The sequence below is a fragment of the Colossoma macropomum genome, unplaced genomic scaffold (genome assembly GCF_904425465.1).
Source record: "Colossoma macropomum unplaced genomic scaffold, Colossoma_macropomum, whole genome shotgun sequence".
NCBI classification, from domain to species: Eukaryota; Metazoa; Chordata; class Actinopteri; order Characiformes; family Serrasalmidae; genus Colossoma; species Colossoma macropomum.
This window is the reverse complement of record NW_023494806.1, coordinates 23,244,861-23,270,106: the sequence shown is the minus strand read 5'-3', so window position 1 is coordinate 23,270,106 and position 25,246 is coordinate 23,244,861. Positions and strand designations below refer to the sequence as shown.

Genomic DNA, 25,246 nt, shown 5'->3' with positions numbered 1-25,246 from the left:
GATACTTTCTATTCACTTTATCTTGAATCTAGTTAGACAATAGCCTGTGATTTGTGCTTGTCTTTGTGAGGTTTTGCATGCATGTTTGTACCTGCATGTCATGGATTATGCTTGTTTTCTGGTCCATGCCTCCCTGTTGTCCTTACTCATCAGCATGGATTACTGTCTGCTTGTATACTAACCCCTATGATTTTTAGAGATCAACATTTAACATCTGCTTCAGGCTCTGTGAGAAGAAAGGTCAGAAAGAAAACAGTCTGGCCATTTAAAATAGATCATTTAGCTGTTGGTACTGTGCTTACCTTTAGTGAATACCTGGCTTCCATTACCTCACCAATCCAGTTGATGTGATTTTCCTGATATAACAGTTGAAAAGCCAAATATCATTCCACATTCTACACATATCTACAAATGAAGGTTTTCATACCAAAGCACATTTATTATAAAATTTTCTATTTTTTCTTGATATACAGTCAGACCCATATTTGGTAAGTGACACATCTTTTGTAATTTTGCCTCTGGACACCACCACAATGGATTTAAAACCGAAGCAATCAAGATGTGATTGAAGTGTAGACTTTTAGCTTTTATTCAAAGGGTTTACCAAAATTATTGCATGAAGTGTTTAGGAATTACAGCCATTTTTTACATAGTCCCGCCATTTTCACAGGCCCAGAAATAGTTGGACAGTTGACTTGTAAGCAGTTTCATGGCCAGGTGTGGCCTGTTCCCTCATTATTTCATGAAAAATCGGGGAGATATGGTGTCTGGAGTTGATTCCAAAGGTTGAATATGCATGTGGTAGCTGTTTATGGGAACTCTCAATATGTGGTCTGAAGAGGTGTCAGTGCAAGTGAAGGGGGCCATTGTTAGACTAAACTTTAGGAGTGGCCAAATCAACAATTTGATACATTTTTTTAAAAAGGAATGCACTGGTGAGCTCAGCAGCATAATCTACAATCAAGAGACACCTTCATGAATGTAAATACAGACAGTTTACCTCAGGATGCAAACCACTGATAACACTCTCTTTGCTAGAAAACATCTAAAAAAAACTGCCTACTATTGTAACAAGATTCTTTGGGCAGATGAAACCAAGATTAACTTGTACCAGAATGGTGGGAAGAGAAGAGTATGGAGAAGCAAAGGAGGCGCTCATGATCCGAAGCGTACAACATCATCTGTGAAACATGGTGGAGGCAGTGTTATGGCATGGTCATGTATGACTGTCAATAGAACTGGGACACTGGTGTTTATTGATGATGCAACTGCTGATAGAAGCAGCAGGATGAATTCTGATGTGTATAGAGCTGTGCTTTCTGCTCAGATTCAGCCAAATGCTGCAAAAAAGTTTCTGTTGGTGATGCTTTTAAAGATGCTATTATGACTGCTCAAGATGCTTTGAGAATGAATCAGGGCTTACTCAAGCTTTATATGCTCAGATTGGGGTTCTCCCAGCCTTTTACTGAGCTGCTTTCATTTTCCAGTCTATTTGATCAAGCTACTTTCACTTTCCACTTTCCACATTCCACATGTCAGCTTCCTTAATCTTTGGAAATACGTTGCCTGGTCAGCAAGACTGAAAGTCCATTTTCATCACATTGTTTGGGCTGTTGCAGAATGGGGCTCTGAGTAATGTATGCAGCTTTATTTTAATAGCAGATAACTTACTGGCAGTCCAAACCAGGCTCTGACTGAAAGTTTGACGCAGCCATAGCCATAACTAATTATGATGCAATCTCTCTCAGCTGACCTCAGAACAGCTGTGCTATGTTTACAGACATAACCACCTGTTGTGTTTAATTCCTTGTAGGAAAGTCTGTTCACTTGGCAGCCGTCTTTGCAACACTGTGAGGCAGTCATTTCCAGCCATACTAGCTCTCTAAATGAAGAGAGACCAAAATACTCAAAACTGAAGGTCAAATTACCATTTAGAAAACATATTTGAAATCACCAGGAAATCTGACATGATCTCATAAATTTTCTGTAGCATTTGGTTCAGTAAGACACAGAAAAGGTTGTTTTGGCTACTGTGCTTGCGCAGAACTCCACAATGAGGGGGTTTTCCCCACTAGCGCCACAGTATCGTAGACCCTTCTTTTATGAAGGCTGGGCCTTTTTCCGCAAATAGACGCCGTGTTGGGTGTTGCAAGCTTTCCCATTCATATTGTAAGCAGTGACTGGTCTACTAATTTATAACGTCTCTGGTTTATCACTGTACAAGACTAAGCTACCCTGAGTGACATTGACTTCTTGAGGTGTTTAGCTATGTGACTGTACACATAGGCTAACATACAACATAGCTATGATATAATTGTGAAAATTTATGAGTGTAATTAACAAATTTTACTTGTAAAATGCAAACCCCATAATATCATTATAATATAATACAACTGCAATGAGAAGATTCACTGTTAACTAGCAAATTAATGTAACCTCTAACATAAGAAACCAACATGTGCATTAGGCTGTACTTTGTCCCATTAACTGTATGAATACCCTGTCTTTTGTGTTTGCTGGGGTAAATTGGGTAAATTAAGATTAGTGTGATTGTGCATACAGGTTTCAAAATGTATTTTCAGTTGAAAATAAATATGTAAATAATTGTCAAGTGATTACTTAAATAAAATTAAACAGGGTAACTAAAGCCGTCAGTTTACTCAGTTTATGGAACACTAATAGGTAATGGAAGGACAGGAAAGGTCCATAACAATTATGAATGGTTAAAAAAGAACCAATAACTTGGTAAAAAAAATGAAATTGAAATTGAGAATTGTGATCACTATGTGATGTAGGTCAGTGTCTGGCAAAGTGGACCTCACTAAAATTTCGCTCCTAGTTACGGCCCTGGATACAGCTACAGTAGATTGTAAAACCTCTCTGATTTTGTCATTTTCAATGAAGTAAGTTAAGCCCAGCTGTCTATTTCATGCTTTTTTAAAATAATCTTATGTTTAGTGTATTTTTCTGCAGTTGCTTTAAGTCTGGTTTTGCTAAACTGCGCATGTTGTTTGGGAATTCTCTGTAATAGTAAGATTTCAGAGAAAAGAGAACCCTTTGAGGCAGTTCAGTGTTCAGGGTTTTTTTTTGGGAGGAGGAGGCTAATGGCATGCTTGTCTGCAAAGTGAGAAATGAAACTGAAAGCGTTTTATCCACTCTGTCATCAGTAACTAATGTAAATGTGTAGCTTCTAGCATCATCCAGTAGTCATTGTCTTCACCTGTGTCTTGTTTCCTGTATACTTCTTGTCTTAGCTTTAGTCTTTGTATAGCATTTAGCATTCTGAGTGTTTGTTTGATCTGTTAGTTTGCCTGTTATTTTGTTGGATTCTTGTTTCTGCATATCCAGTGTATGTGTATATTGCCTACACTTTATTTATTTATTTATTTTGTCATTGATGCCCTTTGGATGTACCAGCATATGAAAAAGTCTGAACACTCCTGGTCCGGCTCCTGGACCAGTTTTGTTAATTTTCTAAGTGAAAATATGTGAAAACATCCTATAAAGGAATCAAACTTAAACAAGCATTTTTTTTGCTAATTTTAGTGCACAATTTATATTTATTTGCAGATTTTTCCATATTGAAAAAGACTGAAACATAATATATAATCTGTGCTAAAGTTCTCATACAGGCTTTTTATGGTTTTTCAGCAATTACGCAACAGTAATTGTGCATTAAAATGTGCAGAAGTATGTTCTCTATAGATGACGTATGTATTTTCACTTAGAAAATCAGCTAATTTGACTAGGGGTGCATATGACTTTGTGTTTTCACTCGCTTGTTGCTACCCTGGACCATAGTAAACCAAACTCCCATCAACATCCAGCTATTAGGCACATGGTATTTTTCTGCGGTTAGCTTTGAAATTCCATGTGGTGTTGTTAAACTGTAAATTCCACTCAGTCAGTCTTTTCAGGTATTACGCATGCAATATAATTTCAGGGAAAAGCAAGGTGCAGCATGCTATGTGGGGGGCTAAATACACTTGTGTTTGGCAGTTTTAACCAGGTTTTGTCTAATTTCATTTGTGTATTCTCTGATCTGCTCAATGTTCTTGGGTAACTAAAGGGTTTGTTCTGCATATCACTTCATACAGTGTCATAAAGCTATTTTTTGTGATGTACCTTTTGCTGTCATTTGATCATTTCTCATCCTTACATTCTTTCATATGCTGCTATTACAGTTCTATAAATAGATGTGACCTGTTACACTGTGCCTTCTTGTTTGTTTTTGATGTTCTGTGTACTGCTGTAGTTGTATTATTATTATTATTATTATTATTATTATTATTATTATTATTAACTTATTTATTTAGCTGAAAATACATGTTGAAGCCTATATACTGAATCAAGTGATGAAGTTTCACATTGTTTTTAATGCGAAATGACCATATTTTAATTAAACACATTTACATTTACCTCTACCTATCTCTGTGCTCACTCTTCAAAATACAGTCCTTTAAGGGTTCCTTAAAGAAGACAATGGTTCTGTATAGAACCCTGAACCCTCAAAGAACCATTTGCATGCTTAAATGGTTCATTGCATGGTGAAATGGTTCTTCAGATTGATGGAGAATGTGTTGTGTATGGTTCTCCTTTTTGAAAATCGTTCTATGTAGCACCAAAAAGGGTTCTGCTAACATTTTCAAAGCTTTCATTGGAACCATTTTCAGAATTCTCGTTGGATTGCTAATAGCCTCCAACTGAGAATCAGTCAATCAGAGTGTCAGTGCTGATTGGGTAATTTTGGGATGCAGGCTTTTTTGTATAGTGGGCTTCCACATTTTCAGGATATCACTGATTCCACACAGAATCTCATGATTATCTGAAATAAAATCTTCCAAAACTACTGAAGTGTTTCTATAGAAATACACAGCATTGCATTTGTTGTTTTTCACTTTTTTATGTAATTTGAAAAAACACTGACCTTCAGATTGTGTGAAAATTTCATGAGTAATAGATAAATAAAAATGGACCAAAATTACTTGTAAAATGTTTTTCGTTAAACTTTGATTATTTGTTAAGATTGTTTTTCCCTTTCCTTTGGAGATGCAAATATTCTATAAAACTATATTCTTACATAAGAAAAAAAATCTATAAGAAAGCCCACACAAGTCGTACTGCATAGGCTTCTGCATAGGCTTCTATTCCACATTAACATGCTGGGCACTCCTAAATAAACAAAACAATGTAAATAAAAGCCCTATTTATATTGTTTTACGAAGTAAAAGACAAATAATTTTGGTCTTTAATGTTTTACACTTCTCAGAATAGTACATAGCACTGATGTTCTCATCTCTTTGGAAATGCCAAAGTGATGCAATTCTGGGCCAATCTGGATTCTCAGTTCAAGCATTCTTTTCTTCCACCATTCTTTAGAGTAACTTTAGAAGCCTAAAATAAATTAAATGGTATTTGAAAGGAGTTTAACTATGCTGTCTTATTCATCACTCTGATTATGAATTAGAATTCTCATATAATTTCCACATTCCACTTTTACAACAGGGGTGCAGAAGATGAATTTCAACCTTCACAATGTTTTTGATGAACCATGTACAGCCCAGGATCTTGACATAGGCACCTCCTTACACTAGGCTTCATCTTTATGGCAATATTACCCCCATGTTCTGCATGCAGAAGAAAATTATATTGTTTTATTCATTTACTTAATGCTTCACCAAAACTGTGGAACTTAGGGCTGTTCAATTATGGCAGAATTCATAATATTAATAATATTTTTGCCACAGTTGCAAAATTATCATCAGTCACTGGACTGATTAACTGCCTGCTCCCATGCACAACACTGAAAATTAGCCCTGTGCCAAGACATTGTGTCCTGTGGGTGTCCTGCAGGAATACAGTCCTCTAGTTGACGTGAATTAGTGTGAAAATCTGTTTTATGTGAAGAAATCATGAGTTTGTCTTAACATTTTCATTTAGTGCATTTTTGGCAGAGAACAAAACTCAGAGTTGATATGCATGCATCTTTAATTTGACATTTCAGCTGATATTTAGTATCTTTCTAAAGGTTTTGTTAATGTTTTCCCTTCTAATGAATGATCTTCTTTGATTCTTCTTGCTCCTAAATGTTGTGCTCCAGTAATCTGGCCAAAAACTGCACTGCACTACTTGTACATTCACCGTACTAGGTCAGGAATTTAGTGACGCTTGTAGTTTACTTCAGTTAGTGTCTGACTGTAAGGGCTACCATTTGTCTAATATCATTCAAAAAGACAAATAATGTCTCATATCACACCTGCATATGCTGCCAGGAAGTTTGTAGTGGGTTGACATTACTGAGAAAATGTATTTGTCATGTAATAAGGAACATTTCTGGAGTTTGATTTGTATCAAGCACTGTATGTGCACAGTTTATTGTATTTTAAATAGGTACAAAAGGTAAAACATGAAAACCATAACAGTATATAAAAAAGAAAAAATAATGTTACAAAAGGTTTCTAACCAAAAATCACATAAATTAATATACATTATGTCACTGGCGAAATACAAAAGTACCTCTTTCATAAATTAACATAACAAAACACAGGCGAATTATATATTTATAGTTTTTGTGACAAAAAAGCAATTATAATCATGCAAATATGCAGTTCAAGTAACAAGACAAACTGTCTCAGTGCAGGATTTTGAAATGGATGAGCGGATGCCGTTCACAGTCTTCTCTTGCACATCTTCACTGATGTTTTGTTTCAGCACTCCTATGAAAAACAAAGATTTTATTTTAAAATACAGATTTGTTCATACTTCTCTTATCTAAAGAGAAATGCATGTTCATCTTTTGTGCCTTTTTATTGAACAAAAGCTCTGAGTAATACATAACAGTCAGTACTATTGTGCTCAAGCTGATGTTCTCACCTCTTTTGGATGGCCTTCTTGATGTAATTCTTTGCAAAGTTGGATGCTGGGTTCAAGCATTTTTGCCCTGCTCCATTCTTCAAGGTAACACTAAAGAATGAAAATAAACTTGTTAGATTGTTGAATGGAAGTAAGCCATTAAGTGGCACTGTACATTAACATTTAATTGATAGTGGACTTACATCATTTCAATATTTTCACAAGACGGACTGGCAGGATAAACTTCAATCTTCTCAACACGTTGTAGACGAACCATGTTCAGTCCAGAACCTTGACATAAGCATCTCCTCACACTAGGCCTGGCCTGACCTGAAAGTAGAAGAAAATTGCATAGTTTGTTATATTACTATACCTCTATTTAATAGTGTACAAACAATAAATGAGCTACAGTCCAAACAAGTAAGATCTGACCAGTGGAAGAAAGAACAGTACCTTGTACGTGCACCATAAGGACACAGGCAACCACAACAAAAGCTGCTGTAGACTTCATTTTGCTCTTGTTCTTCAAGATGTTCTTGGTGATGCTCTTCAGGCTGCTCAAGAAGCTTTGAGAATGAGCCAGTGCTTCAGTGCTTTTAAATGCTCAAGTTGGGGTTTTTCCGCTTTCCCAGCCTTTGATTGAGTAACTTTCACTTTACGTAGCACAGCTTCCTCACGATCCAACTTCCCTCTCTTGTGGAAATTACCCAGAGAGCAGTGGCTGAGGTCTGATTTCATTATGCTGTGTAGGGTTCTCAGAGAATGTGGTCATTATTGGTATCAAGTCGCAAACTCTAGCAAACTGTACATGATGTAGTTGGGCAAACTGTTTTCTGACATGGATGACTGAGCAGAATGCTGGGCATGACAAATGTTTGAAGACAAAGACAAAGTTTCAGAAGAGCCCAGAAAAATTTTTAGTGTGAAATGGATTTTCTTAACCAATTAAACATGGTACAGTATTAGGTTCTATGATTAGTAATGTAAAAGTAAACTACACTATATTGATGGTCTGGGGTTGTTTTTCAGGAGTTGGGCTTGGTCCAATGAAATGAACTGTTAATGCTTCAGCATAACAAGAGATTTCATGCTTCCAACTTCGTGGGAACAATTTGGGGATGGCCCCTTCCTGTTCCAACATGACTGCGCACCAGTGCACAAGGTCCATAAAGACATGGATACGTGAGTTTGGTGTGGAAGAACTTGACTGGCCTGCACAGAGTCCTGACCTCAACCCGATAGAACACCTTTGGGATGAATTAGAGTGAAGACTGTGAGCCAGGTCTTCTCATACAAGAAGAAGAATGATCAAAAATTCCCATAAACACACTCCTAAACCTTGGGGAAAGCCTTCCCAGAAGAGTTGAATCTGTTACAGCTGCAAATGGTGGGCCGTCATCATATTAAACCCTATGGATTAAGAATGGAGTCACTCAAGTTCATATGCGTGTGAAGACAGACGAGCGAATACTTTTGGCAATATAGTGTAAATGAGGGTTAATCTTGTGTCTGTTTAACAGAGCTAGCCCAAACAACATTTTATATGCTCTGAATCCTCATCAAGATTTCCAAATGAGTGATTGAACGCTCATTTTTGTCATCCATCCGAAGGTACAGATATACATTCATTAAAAGCATAACTATGTAAGTTTTTGGGGATTTTTGGTAAAATTAAGTAGGTATCAAATTCAAAATCAGCAGTATACTGATTAAAAAATATGATGACAATAGTAGATCATTCACTCAGATTCTCAGAAGACACGTCGTGCACCAAGTTTTGACAGTTCTCTATGAATACTCTTCCAATTTGCTCGCAATCATCAGATTCATCCACATCCCAAAGGATAACCAACGATACAAAATGTTCCTCTACATATTGTCTGCAATAACAAACTTCCACCTGAGAGGTCTCCAAATCCCCAAATGTTACATAGTGTAGCTTTAAATCAGTGTTTCAGTCCACACTTACTTCCATTCAGACACAAGCCCTTCTGACCTATTGTGTTGTTATTGTGTAAACTCTATAGACATGCAGTAAAATCACACATTGACACTTTCTGTAGCGTCCTCAACTATATCTAAAATAGTTTACTAAAATATGATGATCTTGTTGGTGTGGTAGTTGCAGAGCAGCTCCTGTGCTGTACTAACAGTATATAGAGGAGTAGGAGGAGTGGAGGAGGACTCTTCTCTGATACAGCAATTAATACTTGTGATTGTGATTTCGTCGCAGTAAAAAGATCTGCTGTTTGTGCCGTCAAATTTTACTTGGTATAAAACTGTTTAATTAGAAAAGAAAGAGCTGAAGATGATCCATCAAACATATTGTGCATTCATGGTATACCAACTTCATCTTAAATATCATATGACAAATGAAACCCTTAAAATCCCAGGCTTATTATATACCAAGACATATTATTCAGTAACTACAGGGACTTCAGTGCAAACTGGTTGAGCTATTCTTAGCTTATAGAAGTGTGTGATAAACCTTTGGATCTGCTGGTGGGGCCTGGCCATTTAAGGGGTTAAAGTGCTCTTGTACACATTTTTTTCGTAGGCGTCCTTGCTCTTTTAGCCATATGGACAGCAGTGTAGTTTGTTGCACACTCATTTTTTGAATTAATTTAGAACCACTGACCACTTGTGCTTGCACACAGAGAAATTTGACCTCTGCATTTAACCCATCCATGCAGTGAAACACCCACATACATGCACTCTAGTGGACACACATACTAGGGGGCAGTGACCACACTTGCCTGGAGCGATGAACAGCCCGATCCATCGTGCCCGGGGAGCAGTTGGGGGTTAGGTGCCTTGCTCAAGGGCACGTATGTCATGTCCTCAGGGGATCGACCGGTGGCCCTCCGGTCACAAGGCTGGTTCCCTACCTCCAGCCCATGACTGCCCCCAGGCCAAGAATCCCACGTTGTACCACGACTCCCACATTGTCCCACAGCCCATGCAAATTAATAATGCATTGAATTAAATCAGCTTTTTTCAACATTTTCCATATATTAAGAATAACATTTCTATCTAGAGGCCTTTTTTATTCTAGAGTTTTTGTGGTATAAAAATACTAAACGGACAAACGAATACCAATGCAACAAATGAGTACTCGAATAAGTGAACAGCCATACTATTTCCTGAATTTTTAGATCATTTTCCAGAGTAATTCTCTGCAGTCGGCTTTGAAAGTCCATTTGGTCTTGCATATTACACTGTGTAAAAGGTCAATCCCTTGCGTATTCTCTGTAATAGTAAGGTTTCAAAGAAAGAAGAAGCCTTTAAACTAGTTCAGCAGTTTATGTGGAGTAGGAGAGTGAAATGACCTGCTTCTCCTCAAAGGCACAAATGAAACTGAAACTAAACTTTCTATGCACTCTTCAAAAAACTATTTTTGACCATGGGGGGAAGAGGAATAATGGAAACAATGGACACAATGCAGCGTCATCCACAGTGTGTTGATTAGGATTGTGTTCCATGTGTTTCCTTCTAAATATATAAGGAAATAGAAAGAAATAGAAAGAAATAACTATGTGAAACTATGTAAAAGTGAACAAAAGTACTGTCAACAGTAGTAGCAGTGATCTTGAATTTTCTCCCTCCAGGAACTCAGATGGGTTGCTGGTGAGGCAGCATCCCTCTTCCCTGATCTTTTCCCGTTCCTGGCATTACTTACGGTCTGGACGGGTAACTGCCTCCCAAAATCCTACCAGAAGAGATGGCAGTAACATTTTCAGACATAGTGGTTTAAATGAGCCAAATGTTGCGAAGGTCTATAAGCCTGCATCAATAATGATTTGTATATGGCATCAAGAAAGAAAGTTTCAGTTCAGGTGCAAAACAGAAAGGGCTTGTTGTGCTTAACCTAATGACATTTTGCATGTATTTAGTACAACCAACAAGATATGAGTAAAGGCTGCTACTAATAAGGATAACTTTTTGAGTTTTGAGTTTTTAAAAATATTAACTGAACATTTATTAAGAAATAAAAAATTATATGGGTATAATGAATAGATTCCATGGGTATGATGAGCATATGTTGCAGGCACCAAAACAACTGTATGCATGTACTTGAAGTCCACTATTCTACGGAAGAGATAGGGGAAGACACATTGTGGGAAATTCCCTGAAAGAGTCCTCTGAACCAGACCTCCCATGTCTTTGTCTCTTGCCTGCTCTGTTTGCACGCAGGAAGAAAGAAGAAGAAAAGAACTCTCACTTGTAATAGCAGCCACAGTTGCTAAGCTCTATTAGCAGTAGAAAAACACTAATGTCGAAGTACAAGAAGTTACAACTTTTATACAATAACAATATTTAAGATGAGATGGAAATGAGAGAATTCTCCCAGCTGTTTTGAACCCTGGGGGAACGGTTAAAGAAAGCAATTCCGGTCGATTTCCCTAAGGTTTTCTGATCCATGACCAAAGATACCAGAAATAACTATGAAGAAAACCTCCTGGTTTTTTAATTAGTATGGTACTCATTTCAGAAAATTCTAACAGGCCTCACTGATAGACCATTTATTTCACAGTCAAAACTAGGTTTATTCAAGCAACAGTATCGAGAATGCAAGGAAAAAGTTCCTTCATGCTATGCTATTGTATAAACCTTAATTCCAAAAAAAAGTATGACAGTGTGTGAAATGCAAATAAAAGCAGTGATTTATAAATCCACATTGACCTGTAATTAAAAGAAAATAGTATGAAGACAAGATTTTTCTTTTCACTTTTATTGTTTTTTGTAAAAATATGCTCATTCTGAAAATGATGCCTGCAAAATGTTCCAAAAATGCTGGGAGTTAAGATGTATATGCCATTCAATTAAAAGGATTTTTGTTACTTTACTCTCTACTGTGCATAATATCATCAAATGAATTGGTTAATCTGAAGAAATCTCGTGTGTGTAAAAGGCAAGGCCAAAAAATAAATAAATAAAAATACCTTAACAGCCATTGAGACTGGGCTCAAGAATACTGTGACAAACCATTGTCAATAAACATAATTTGTCGCTGTATCCACACATGCAAGTTAAGACTGTACTATGCACAGTGGAAGTCATACATCTATATCAACAGTGTCAAGAAATGCTGCCAGCTTCTCTGGGCTTGAGCTCATCAGAAATGCACTAATGCATTTAACATGTATTGTAGTCTGACAAATCAACCTTTGAGTACCAATGGTATGGGTAACTAGCACATTTATGAAGGCATCATTAACGCTGAAAGCTATATATACATTTTGGAAACTTATGCCACCTTCTAGATGATGTTTTTTTCAGAGACATCCATGCTCAGTAGGAAACATGCTCCTGTCTCAACTTTTTTTGGAAATGTTGCAGGAATCCAAGCTTATATTTACAAAAAATGCTTATAAGGTCAAAACTTTAAAAATCATGTTTTTGTACTCATCATGTAGTTTCACATACTGTCCCAAGTTTTTTTTTTTGGAATGAAGATTTGTTCTTTGTATCTGTACAGTACTTCTCTGTGAGGCTGCTGTTATCTCAGTAGCTAAATGATTGTCCTGATATTGTCATCTATCTCATTTGGTAAAGAACGAGAGATTTATGTAGAAATATATCTGCCTGTCTTTGTGATTTCTTTCATTTATGCATCAAAGCATATGCGGTGATGCTGCCCTTGCTTTGTATTGTTCTGTGTCCATGTGTACTTTTTCCTGTATTAGTGAAAGCAAAGTGCTTTTGTTATAGCTTCCACAGATGTGGCATTGTTATAGAGACACTACAGTATGGAGTCAATTAATGTACAACCTCAATACCTACTGCTGTGAATGTTTTTCATCCAGTGTTTCAGCGTTCCAGCAATACCACTATAGATATATTGTTTTTTTTTTTGTTTTATGTTTAATTCTCAAAGTGAGTCTCTGGTTTAACTCACCAGTTGAATAATGGAGAATGCCTGCTATAGAAAAGGTAGTACTAGCTGACCAATAACATATATTTACCTGAAATCTGAGAATGAAAAATGAACCTATGTTTAAAAATGACTAAATAAAAAAGGGATGCAAGGCAAGCATTCATTCACAATAAGACACGCTTGTTTTTCTCTAGTCTGTAGGCACAATCCATTCTATTTTTTAGGTTTATATGAAAGAAAATAATCATGCAAACAATAAGACCAACACAAAAAGGCTTAGCATGTGTCGCTGTACATCCACGGGGCTTCCCCACTCTATGCCTGTGGTGGAAATGACTTTTTTGGCAGATGCTTCTAGTTTCAGCGTACAGCTTCCTCTCGTGCCTCGTTTGATTTCTCAGAAACACTTTTACTTGTAGTCAGCAGTGGCCCGGGGTCATATTATATCACTCTGTTTGGGTTGTCATTGAGTAAACTCTTGGATGATGTCTGCGGCTTGATTACAAATGCTGTTCCTGTTTGTAAGGCTTAGCATTTGGATTGCACATCTGAAAGTACCATATGTCTGTCTGTCAGATAGCACGGATGATCGATTTATTTCTGATTTCTTGCATTTAGTGAGGGTGCACGTGACATTCATACCTAATAAACATACTTAAGGCTATGTGCTACTGAAGACCACACTCCAACTCCTGCAGAATTCAGCTGTTCACAGATGATTCCCACTATTTACTCCTGGCAGAGGTCCATACATTTCCGTTAGACTGACAACTCACATCAGTTGTAGCCACAAACAGCAGGCATACACCTCGCAGACCAGCAGTCTAGGTAAACTGTACTTCCCCTCAAACATTTTGTTTTTGCCACTCATTCACCAGCACATTGCTGACCTCTTACTGTAAGAACGCAGTCATTTCCTGTGAAGCTGAAGAGATTTTGAATCATTTTGTTTTAATGTATAATAAAAAAAATAAATATTTTAATTAAAACTTCATGTTTTATATATTGTATTTTAAAAAAATCCTTGGTTTCACAAAATTCTAATAGAATCATAAATACATTATAATATGATGAATAGGATATTAATGCAGCTTTACCCCATTTTCTTGCACAACTTTAGTCTATTTACATTAACTTTGCATAACTTTGCACCCATATAAAATATTGCCTCCAGGTTAAATGCTAAACTTGTACATCTCCTTGTGGTGACAATGTGCATATCACTGACAGACTACAGAAGCAAACACCATCTTGTGTACACACTTTTCAACAGTGGTATGAAATGCATGCAGGAGTGGGGTTTTTATGGACATTTTCTGAGCTCAAACTTTCTGTTTTCTCATTTTCTTTCTAATTCCTGGAAATGCAGGATCAAAATAGTGAAGGTACAAGTACTGAAAGATGTTTGAAAGTACTGCACTGTTCTGAATTCCCCTCAAACAATGGATGCCACGCAAAAAGTCACAGTTAAGCCTGATTTTTAATATCTATCTATTTATTTATTTATTTACTTACTTATTCACTTATTTATTTACCAATTTTGTCACTTACCGCTTACTTGTAATTTTATTACAAAAACAAAAAACAAAGACAATCTGCCTGATGTAGTTTAAATCAGTTCAGGTAAAAGATATTTGATCTCACAAGTTTGGAAACATGGATAACCAGCGTTTGTATTTTGATAAATTACATTAGTGAAACAAAACACTGCTACATCAGCCAACATAATCTGCCACAGAGTTGCAAGGATGAGGATCTAAAGGTTAAAACCCAAACACTTTGCTGCTTTTTTGGTGCTGTTTGTGATGTGACTTAGTTATACTGAAAGTTGTCGCATGATGCTGTTCCTCAAAGTGTTTCCCCCCCCGGATAAAAGCGAATAATGGAAAAATACAAAGTTGGCAAAAAGTCATATGAAACGCAGGCCGCCTTCATGTGTACCTCGTGCTCAGAAAGTAAACACAAGAAGATTATATTTAAACATGAATCTGTTAGGTTTGGTGAGTTTATTAGCATCTTCCAACCAAAAATATATATTTAAAAAAGCCTCATTTCTGTCATTCATTGCTAAACATTATTTAATTACTTACATTTAAGTACATTAACATTATTTATATTGGGTACATTATTTACTCTTGTGACTGGTTTATGGATTTACAAACCAAGTAATTTTGAGTGTTTTTATATGAAATTATGAAAAACTCTTTTATGTCTTTTTGCGATTTTTTTACAGTGTTGTAATATTGAGAAACCAAAAAGTTTTCTTTTGAGGAATATTTTGCCTTCACGTTACCCTTCACCATAACGGGCTAAAAGAATACATTTTAGGAATAAATGTCTTTTCTATGGGGTAACTTTTAGACGCATTAAACGTATGCTCTGCAGAAAATGCTTCATTTTGTATCTAATGATGATAATAAATAGTAATAAATAGTGATAATAAAGCTCTGCATGTGCTTGTTCTCTATGACTGGATATATATATATATATATATATATATATATATATATATATATATATATATATAGTTTTATATATTGTTTTATATTACATCTTAATGATCCCTTTAACTCTTTAAGCCCTTAACTGGTTGACTAACGGATCTGATCATTTGAAGGAAATTTGTGGAAACCTCTCCCTCACACAACTTATTATGGAGTTGACTTGACCAAGTCTAAAAGATTTTAACCGTAACAAATAATTAAGGTTAAATTTTTTTTAAAAAGGTGAATTTTCCCTTTAATTAACTCATGTTCATTGTATATCAACAATTATATCATAGATACATGAAATATTCCTTCTTATAAATATTTACATGTTGTTGGTAAATGTGATGCCTGAAAGGTCAATTACTTGTTAAGAATCAAAGCAAGCAAACATCCTACTAGTAAATGGGGCCAAATGTGTATTATGGGAAGAGATGGGATAACATAAGCAAGTCAAATTACACCCCAGATTTATTTTTTGTTGGGAAACTGAATACACAAACACCACTTACATGACGTACAAAAGAAGAGGAGGTAGACATTTTATGCATGCTGGCTGAAATGTATGAACTCAGAAGCGTATTTTATTTTCTCTTTCAGTTGACACTGTGATTGTCATTGAAGAAATGAGAAAAAAAAAGTTTAAAAAATGCAAAAATCAAACTGTAAATGTTATCACACAGACACTAAGTCCTGTGGAACAAAGCTGAACCTTAATGTCAGTTGATTGAATGATCATACATGAAGCAGTTATTGGGCAAAGGCTAAGTAACCCCATGTGATACAGCAGTGAGTGAAAAAAATGAAAACGCTCATTAATCCCAGACTAGACACAGCAAACAAGGGGCTTTTGTCATTTGTTGTAACAATGTAGGGCAGGCCTGAGTGCAGAGACATTCCACAAATAGAGTACCTTTTTGTCTATAATGTTTTAATGTGTGTTCAGCCATCTTACTGATACTTATACCCTGAGGGATGGGGGGTGGGGGGCGGTTATGTTGCAATGAAGGGTCTTAATGATTTCCTGTTTATCATGTGACTTATTGGTTTTCCTCCTCATTTAGCAGGTTAGTAGGTGCATGCTTGCACATTGCATTTCAAAACCTGTGCACAGTTGTTACTGTTACTTAAAATAATGCATGTAAAGAAATTTTAAATACCCATATTTTAAAAAGTTCATAATACATATAGCTTTTAAATGCATATAAAAACATATAATCTGTGCATATATTCTTTGAAAATGGATGTGGGACTAAACAGTATTCTGTTGGTGGAATGCCTCTGCATGTGTATTAAGGTCTCACTGCCGGTTCTTCTTCTTGTTCTTCCCACCTCCTTGCGATTTGGGCTTCATTCGTCTGGAAGCAGAGGGAAAAAAGTGTATGCCAACTATGTGTTTATCACACTTTCCACATGAAGAGAACGAGAGAAGTAAGCTAAAAGTGAGCTAAAACCCAGTGATGTTACAAGTGATGGCAGGTGCTCACTTTTTGCCATTTAGGATATTCTTTCCTTGTCTTGCATCTGGATCCAGGCAGACTGTCTTTCCTCTCTTCAGTGAGATTCTGGAAAACGTAGAAAGGATAAATGCATTTCATTAACATTTGGTTGAGAACTTAAGAAATCATAAACAGGGTAATCAGTCATGTAATCTTTTAGGTGACTTAAAATTGTAATCTAATTTCAGTACTTTTGGATTACTTCTGGACTACTTCTGGTTTTCGGTTCAAATGCTGACCAGTCTGTCTGACTTCTACAACTCCTTCTTCTTTCAGCTAAAACCACACATAACTGTCGTTTATCAGTCATCGTGACACGGCTGTTTATAGGAAAACTAGTTTATAGGAAAAACAAACAAATCAAGAATTCATATACTGACATACTGATGCTGACAAATTAAAAACTCATTCTTAATTTAACTGTAATCTGACGAAGTGTATTCCTACTTTGATTAATGATTTTTGTAATCGTTACTACCAAACACTGTGCACTGGTGGTCGGGCCCCAAAACCTCCTTTTTTTGAATGCTTAATATCACCATTGCCCCATTTTACTCCCATGACTAATGGGTAGCTACAATAACTTGACAATATACTTCAACTATTAACGTACATTAGAGCATCAGCTTAGTTAAGAAATGGCAATAGTGAGTAAACAAGCACATTACTTTATATTTACTGCATATTCTTCTTGTTTTCTTTATCACTGAAGGTAATTTCTGCATATGGGGGTCAGTGATCTCAAACAAATGGACAAGTGAACATATTGATCATTGTGTAGTGCATGTCATCTATTCCGATTCTTCTTTTTCAATAATTATCCCTTATAACAACTAGACACATAGTAAAATTGTTGCTTACTGGGAAACATTACAATACTGGTCAGCCTGATTATCTGAACGTAATGCTGAATGATTTACAAGAAAAAATAAAAGAAAACAAATAGTGCAAACTCACACTATCTCAGTCTTTGAACAAGAGGGACTTGGGTAGAATTTCTCAATCTTCTGAACATTTTGAAGTCTCACGCGTTTCTGGATCTTCCCTCTGCACAAACAGCGCTCTCCTTGTCCTCCCACCCTTCCTGCAGAGCCAAACAGCCAAAATGTAGTGAGTTAATAAGTAGCTCAGTGGATAAATAACTTTGTTTTAATACCCAGATTAGAGCATGAAGTGAATTCCAGAAAAAAAGTATTTACTGTTTGTTTTTTTACTTGACCAGCCTTCCATCTTAAAAAATGATATAAATGTGCGCAGCTAGTATAGATGACCATGTTGATAGAACTATATATGATCTTACCTGCACACAGCATGGCAGTCAATCCAAAGATGACCAAAAATAGCAGTATGAGAGTAGTAGCTTTCATTGTGAAGTTCAGCTGGTAACGAGGAGGACAAAGTGCACTTAGTTAAAGAGGGTAGTAAGGAGGATGTGGCTTTATTTTTTATAGAAATACATCATTCACTTTCACTTTCCAGTCCACCAATAGCATGCTCTGTGTACTCGGGTCATTCTCCGTGGGAAAATCCCATTAAGAAGTTAAAAATAATGGCCTGAAGTGACCTGCCACTGAATTTGAGACAGGAAGTGTTACATAGACACAGAAATGTCTATACATAAAGTTGTGTAACAGTGGTTTCATAACATTCTATATAGCTATTTCACTGTTGTAAAAGAAATGCAAAATAGCTTCAAACAGTATGTAATAAAATTGATAAAAAAATAAATATATAAGCTTGGTACAAGACACATCTTTTCACTTTATATGGCATGAAGATTATGTATCCTTTGTGCTCATATATCAGGCTTTTAAATGTTATAATAATATGAATTATTCTGATGTTGTAATTGGTTAATTTCTATTTATTATACATGTATTGTGTTTTAATAATCATACATATTATATATTATATTATAATGACATAAGGGTGTGTGTGTTATAGTATTATTACTCAGCACTTACATGTTGTGTATAAATGTAAAAATTGTAATGAATGTAAAAGAGGTAATCTTTAGGAATGCAAGTACATGATTTAATTATTTACTATAAAAATTGTAGTGTCAGAGTTTGTGGATTTACAAAGTTTGTAAATGTGCTGCAGATTATCTTTGTTTACTAAGACGAATGACCAGAACCAAGTTTAATTCCAGGAAATGCAAAAAAAGAAATGAGGAGTTTGGATGCCACCTAGTGGACAAGCAGGACTGGAGCGCTTCTCTTCAATGCTCTTTTTGTTAAGATGTTTGGCTAAGATGCCTTCATCAAACTGTTTCATTACGAAGTATCGTATTTGGCTTAAGTACTGCCAAGCTTATTATCCCATGTAAAGAAGGCTGTGGCAGTGCAAGTGTGCTAGTCCAAATAAAGTCATTCAGAGTAGTTTCTCGTTCTAGAGAAACTTTCATCACAGTGGTGGTGATAGCAACCAGGAGTCATAATGTCTACAACATAAATAATTTTATTTGTTATACAAAACAAATGGTAAATGGTAAAATAGTAGTAAATCTGAAAAAAGAAGTGTTCTTCAGGTTATATTTTGTGTCAACCTTCTCTCAGAAACAATGTCTGAGGAATTCGTAATGATTTATTGTAATACTTTCTGTAACGGGAAACATTTAGAGCTACTTAACTCTTCAGACGTCTGGTTCCTATCACCGCCACTGTGAACATCTATGTCTCGGTAAGTTTGAATAAAGGATTTAACATCAAACCATTCTGACTGGTTTGAATTATACAGACATTTTTAAAATCAGTGGAATTCCCATTTAACTCGTAAATTCTTTAACTCTCTAACTGGTTGACTAATGCATGCAATCATTTGAAAGAACTGTGTGAAAACCTCTCCCTCACATAACTTACTACTGAGTCAACTCGACCAAATCCAAAAGATCTTAGTAAGTCCACCTTGATTGACCTAATCCTATTCAGTAGAAGTGACAAAATTACTGCCTCCACTGTGTTTGATCTTGGTTTTAGTGACCATTGTGATGGATTAGAAATGTTAGCACAGACTCATGGATGGTGGGTTGATAAAAATTCAAACATTTGAATCAACAAGCTTTTCTCTCTGGCCTACCACTGAGCCAAATTCAGTCTGAATTCTGACAACATAACAGCAGAACCCTTTTTGGTGTTATCTATAACCAAACACTGATGGGTTGTCTAGTGAGTAGGGGGAGCGGGACTGAGAGGTGGAAGTTTGGCTGGTGAGAGTCATCTGACACTCTCCCATGCTAGGGGGCTGGAACATGGAAGAGCTGTGGACAGAGTAGAGGGCAGACCCTCTCATTGCATCAGTCGTGGAGTGGCAGGAGTTAGTTTTGTACAGTGAGGCAACTAAGTGCCTGTAGGACATGCTGGAGCTGTGGAAGGGGGCTCTTTACAGACAGTGGAGGTCCCCCAGTGGGGCCAGAGGGTTATAGCAACTGGTGGTTACTGTTTCCCACCGTCAGCAGGTTCTGCACCTCATCCACAGGACACCTCCACATCACCAAAACAAGACTGGCAGCCTGTTTTTTCTGGGTGGGGTGTCGGGCCAATATAAGGTGGTTCCACAAGAGATGTGGCATCTGCACAGCTAAGAAGGGCCCACTGGAACAGTCCCAAGCACCCCTGCAGCAACCACAGTCCACGGCCCCCTGGAATGAGTAACAGTGGACATCCTGGACCCGTTTCTCATGACAGAAAGGGGTAATCACTACATGCTGGTGTCTGGAGGCATATGTGGTCCCCAACTAAGAGGCGTCCACTGTCATGGACCGGCTCATGGAAGGAATGTTCACCAGATTCAGTGACCAGGGGTCAGAACGAATCACACCCTTGAGACCGCAGAGTGACGGACAAGCAGGGCGGTTTAACTGCGCGCTCACAATGCAGTTAGGCTTGTTGGTGGGCCAGCAGGAGCGTGACTGGAATGAACTCCTGCCCCTGCTTTTCTCTGACTGTCGTACGGCCGTGCAGGAACCCACTGGATGCTCTCCAGGTCCTCTCATGATAAGGTGGGAGCTGAGAGCCCCCCTCAACATCATATATGACCCCTTGACAACCACCAGAGCAACCTTCTCCAGATTATATGATGGCTCTGCCACAGAGGATGGAGGTGGTCCATCGCTTGGTCAGGGAGCACCTGGCCCTAGCAGGTTCTGACAAAAGCAGAACGGGTTGTTTGAGAATCTTTTCAGTAGCATCCTTCTGACAGTTTGAAGCTGACTTCCAAACTTCTGCAGCTATGTGGTGATAAAAAATACAGTACCACAACAAAAAAACAGTCTGCTGAAAGCCAGCTGTCCTCTGAAAATTCATATCAACAAAGTTCAGCTCCCACAGCTGTGGTAAAAATGAAAACGTGAAGCAACACACAGCTCATGCTCGTCATCTGCAGATGGAAACTTGGCTGGGGAGTGCAGGAAGAAGGGGAGAAGGGCTGGGTAGTAACGTAATCAGGATCCAAAAATAGAACCTCCTGATTCCGTGTGGTTGCATTATAAACACAGGGGAGATTAAAAAACACAAACTCGTCGCCATTTGTCGAAATTTTTTATTTGGGTCAAAAAAGGAGGAGGAGGGTCCTCCCGCCATTAGAGATTTCTAAAGAATCTACCAGACGATCTAGAGAAACTTCAGTAAGTATTTTATTTTTTCTGGCAGAACTGCGATGCAGTGTTTTCCTGAAGATATCTGAATCAGTTATTTACTCTGGTTGCCAGATTCTGCAACAGTAAACTGATCTGATTTGGAACTCAGCCCTTTATTCTCGTTTGTTGCTGCATAAAAATCTACAGTTTGACTGGATATAATTCAAACCTTTGAGAACCTTAACCTGCTAGGATTTAATGCTGAAGGGAGCTAAGATTAACTAACTAACAGATCCAAAACGTGAAAATAGAGCGAAGTGTCGTCAGCAGTGAAGTTTCACTCTTTTCTGATGAAAAATGGGTGCAAAATGTTAATACGTGTAAATTATCATTATTTATAACTAAGACGATCAGCTGCCACTTAGTTTTCGTGTGAAAATAATGCCTTTTGAACTCGTAGGCCGCTTTGAGTTCCATTAACTGCTGAACCCGCTGAGAACTGATCAGGGAGCGTCTACAAGTGACCATCATCCGAGTACAACGCACCACCATAAAACCTTATGATCCAGTGCAGCCTTTTAGCAGACGGAGCACATGATTGACCTCTGTTTTTAATCACTGTTTGGGATCTCAAAAAAAATATTTCTACCAGATTGATCTTTTGACATGCACAACAGATATTTAGCAAATAAGGCAAGTAAAGTCCCAGAGTAGAGCAGTAGAGCTTTTAACTGCACTGTATTTGATCCAGTGTCATGGATTATTCTACATCAGTTAATTGCTTCCCTGTGTTTTAGTCTAAGAGCTTTTAGAGTCAGTGTACTAATTTCTTCATCTTCCTTTTAAAATCACTTGAATCACCACTCACGAGAATACGCGTTTAACCCCAAAAACATTATATTGTTATATTGTTATATTGTAGTTTATCATCTTTATAGTTGAAATATTTCCATACATTGCTCCGCTTAGATTTGGCAGTTTTGCTAAATATGAGATTATCAGCGTTTCTTTGACGCACAATATTTAAGTCATCTAAAATTCTGTTTAACAAAACAGTGCAGTTTTCATTTTTGCCCTGTGTTAAGTTCAATTCTTGCTGAAACACTCTTGTTAAAATTATTTTTCTCCTTTTTTTATTTAATTATACATCTTTAAAATGACAAATATAAATATAGTAAATATAGTAATCTTTTGGATTAGGTTACTGTTACATTTCTTAACAGATAATCAGTAATCTGTAACAGAATACATTTTGAACTAACCCTCCCAATCTTGGCAGAGACATAGATTTGAGCAGTATAAGCCAGGGGTGCATTGGGATAAAATTGCAAAAAATTCTCTGTTTTCAAAGAGTGTTTCCTTTAGAAGCTACTGCATCACACAACTCTTATCTTTATTCCTGTTTTCAAGATGTATTTGTCCAAATTAAAGAGAACAAAGCAGATTTTCCATTATCATTAATGTCAGCATGCAATAAATAAAAATAGTAACATTTTACTGAAGGGCGCATTCATAAGCCTTTCATGATAACTGACATAAACTTATACAGACTTCTATAACAGTTGTCATGTCATTTACTGAGGTGAAATGTCATGTAAAAATTAACCAAAGCAGCGTTTATGAGAAATAACACTTGGAATAAGCCTTTATAAATGTTTATGTAGCTTTAGGTTGGCCATGAGAGACTAATGTAGGTGTCCTTATGAATGCTGCCCTTCAGTAAGGTGTTGCCTTAATTATGCCAGATATTTTAACTCAGTCAAATGCTACTAGAATTAATGTTCACACATTTTCAGTTTGTAAGTGAAATAACCCTCTTGGTTTATTGGAGAGTGGTCCAGTTCCAACAGTCATTTCTCATAGTATGTTGAATTTCATAGTCTAGTGCTAGAACAGAACCAAAACACAGACTTGTTTGACTAGAGAACACTGCGGAGTAAAAAGTCATCAAAATTTTCACCAGCCACCCCCAGAGGGAATATCATAAAATAAACCGAATAAGCTGAAACTGTACATTACGCCTCCTCTACAAAGGGCCATCGCAAAGCTTTCCTGTAACAGCCCTATGCTCATACCCTCCCACTCTTTCCCCCGCATTAGCATACATGATGTTTCCATGACTTCCCTTTTTGAGCATCCTTAAATACCCAGCAATGCACCACTTTTTATCCCAGACTGACAATCACCATCACCAGTCCTCCAGCACCACCATGATGCTCAGCGCCCGTCTGCTGTTGGCAGCCACCGCTCTCTGCTGCTTTGCCACCACACTTGGTAAGAGACTATTTTGTACTGACAGATCACAACAATTTAAACAGAGGATTCTTTGGAGTGATTCATATATGGTTACTTAAAACTTTCACCCACTTTCAATGGATGGTTCTTTGAAGAACCATTTTTGTAAATGAGATGTGTAAGTCTGAATAACATTTTATAGAACCTTTATATAATGTAATTAATGTACCAATTAAAAGATATTCCTAGAAATGTACGACCGAGCCAAACACCATCTAGGAACCTTCCTCAGTAGTTCAGTAAAGCAATGACAATTTGATGATGGACTTTTTGAGGCATCTTTGTAGTGGCTAAAGTTATTAGAAGATGTATTTAAATTTGCAATCAGTGACATTTAGGATGTAACGTTGAGTGAATTGGGGTTTTCTGGGTCATGAAGTAATAACAGACACTTTGAAATCATTCGTTGACACACTTGACCCATGTTACCTAAATATGCAAGAGGACACTTAACATATTACATACTATGTCATATGACCAGATGTCCCATAATACTCAAATCCAGTCTAACCATGAAGGATCAGTAATGTTCTTATTTGGTTTCTTCATCTTTAGAATGAAAAGGTGATGTTGTGATGGTGTTGATTCATTATAACTTGTAGCAACTCTCTAAATCTCCAGCTACTTCCATGCGTGGCTTTGCTACTGGCCATAAATGCCGCTGCCTGACCACTACCTCCAGGCAAATCCCGACCCGGTTGTTCAAGAGGATCGAGATCCTGCCTCCTGGTCCAAACTGCGGCAATATTGAAATCCTGTGAGTCAGTATACAGGCCTGAGCTTAATAGGTTTAAGGGGTTATGAAGGGTCATTTAAGTGGCAACAATGCTAACTCATCTCATTTCTCCAGGATCACCACGAAGGACAATAGGGTACTGTGTGTGTCCCCTGATGCACCGTGGATCAACAACGTCATCGATAGAATCTCACAGAAGCGGTAGACATTGACACTTAAAGCATTAACACATCAAAATAATGCAAGACTGCTGGGGTTTTAATCTCTGTGGTCAGTAATGCTAGATTTATTTCTAAAATACTCACTGCTACACTTTATAACCATTTGTCTCTTTTCCAAAACAGCAAAAGAAGCAGGGGGCTCTCAGACCTGACCAGCACGTATTAACGTGACCACTGCACCTGTCCATCTTCAAAAAAAAAATCACTGCCTAGATTTGGGCCTTTTAAAAATGTTTTCTGTCCAATCATAACCATAAGCTAATGTTACCTTCATTATCAGTTCAGATTGTAATAAGTGAACAATGTAAAAGACACTAAAAGCTTTTAGAAATAAAACCAGCTCTCTTTTCTTATTTTTTCTTAATATTTTCCTTGCTTTATTGAAATAAGAGTTTAATATAGTATGTAAACATGTTTAAAGTTTTAAAAAGAGTTCACAGAGTTACAGTTCACTCTCCAGTCCACTCTGTCCATATGAAGAGTTTATTTGCAAAAATAGATCTCCATTTTAATGATTTTTCATAAATCACAATTTTTATTGTGCATTCCAGGTTATATCAATCAAACTGCTGTTGTGTTGTTTTGATTAAGTAAAAATAACAAAATACAGGTAACTTACAAAATGAAACTTTATTTAAAATTGTTTTTTTTTTTATTTTGTTTTTTGGTAAAAGCAGATAACTCCAATGGTCATCTCATGTTT

The 25,246-nt window shown here is 36.9% G+C and overlaps 3 protein-coding genes across 3 annotated transcripts; 1 reads left to right on the top strand and 2 right to left on the bottom strand.

The window, feature by feature from the left end:
- Nucleotides 1-6,507: 6,507 nt before the first annotated feature.
- Nucleotides 6,508-7,457, bottom strand: LOC118827391 (C-X-C motif chemokine 11-6-like). Its single transcript, XM_036598735.1, has 4 exons — nt 7,306-7,457; nt 7,056-7,182; nt 6,874-6,963; nt 6,508-6,716 (listed from the first exon to the last, which is right to left on the bottom strand). Exons 1-4 carry the CDS (start codon nt 7,361-7,363, stop codon nt 6,692-6,694), a joined length of 300 nt encoding a protein of 99 aa, XP_036454628.1. The 5' UTR covers nt 7,364-7,457; the 3' UTR covers nt 6,508-6,691.
- Nucleotides 7,458-15,669: 8,212 nt separating this feature from the next.
- LOC118827629 (C-X-C motif chemokine 11-like) lies at nt 15,670-18,146 on the bottom strand. The gene is made up of 4 exons (XM_036599062.1): nt 18,016-18,146; nt 17,673-17,799; nt 16,704-16,781; nt 15,670-16,574 (listed from the first exon to the last, which is right to left on the bottom strand). Exons 1-4 carry the CDS (start codon nt 18,080-18,082, stop codon nt 16,517-16,519), a joined length of 330 nt encoding a protein of 109 aa, XP_036454955.1. The 5' UTR covers nt 18,083-18,146; the 3' UTR covers nt 15,670-16,516.
- Nucleotides 18,147-21,084: 2,938 nt separating this feature from the next.
- On the top strand, nt 21,085-24,907 carry LOC118827383 (interleukin-8-like). Its single transcript, XM_036598724.1, has 5 exons — nt 21,085-21,339; nt 23,466-23,565; nt 24,208-24,343; nt 24,437-24,523; nt 24,667-24,907. The coding sequence occupies exons 2-5, from the start codon at nt 23,502-23,504 to the stop codon at nt 24,707-24,709; spliced, it is 330 nt and encodes a 109-aa protein (XP_036454617.1). The 5' UTR covers nt 21,085-21,339; nt 23,466-23,501; the 3' UTR covers nt 24,710-24,907.
- Nucleotides 24,908-25,246: the final 339 nt, after the last annotated feature.

What these genes read in the sequence shown, in the direction of transcription:
- LOC118827391 (XM_036598735.1), bottom strand. Translation starts at nt 7,363, where the DNA reads ATGAAGTCTACAGCAGCTTTTGTTGTGGTTGCCTGTGTCCTTATGGTG. An exon ending in CCTTATGGTGCACGTACAAG is followed by an intron (nt 7,183 to 7,305) that starts GTACTGTTCTTT and finishes TTCTACTTTCAG; the next exon opens with GTCAGGCCAGGCCTAGTGTG. An exon ending in TGTGAAAATATTGAAATGAT is followed by an intron (nt 6,964 to 7,055) that starts GTAAGTCCACTA and finishes TTCATTCTTTAG; the next exon opens with TGTTACCTTGAAGAATGGAG.
- LOC118827383 (XM_036598724.1), top strand. Translation starts at nt 23,502, where the DNA reads ATGATGCTCAGCGCCCGTCTGCTGTTGGCAGCCACCGCTCTCTGCTGC. An exon ending in CTGCTTTGCCACCACACTTG is followed by an intron (nt 23,566 to 24,207) that starts GTAAGAGACTAT and finishes CTAAATCTCCAG; the next exon opens with CTACTTCCATGCGTGGCTTT. An exon ending in GATAGAATCTCACAGAAGCG is followed by an intron (nt 24,524 to 24,666) that starts GTAGACATTGAC and finishes TTTCCAAAACAG; the next exon opens with CAAAAGAAGCAGGGGGCTCT.
- LOC118827629 (XM_036599062.1), bottom strand. Translation starts at nt 18,082, where the DNA reads ATGAAAGCTACTACTCTCATACTGCTATTTTTGGTCATCTTTGGATTG. An exon ending in GACTGCCATGCTGTGTGCAG is followed by an intron (nt 17,800 to 18,015) that starts GTAAGATCATAT and finishes TTGGCTCTGCAG; the next exon opens with GAAGGGTGGGAGGACAAGGA. An exon ending in TGTTCAAAGACTGAGATAGT is followed by an intron (nt 16,782 to 17,672) that starts GTGAGTTTGCAC and finishes TACGTTTTCCAG; the next exon opens with AATCTCACTGAAGAGAGGAA.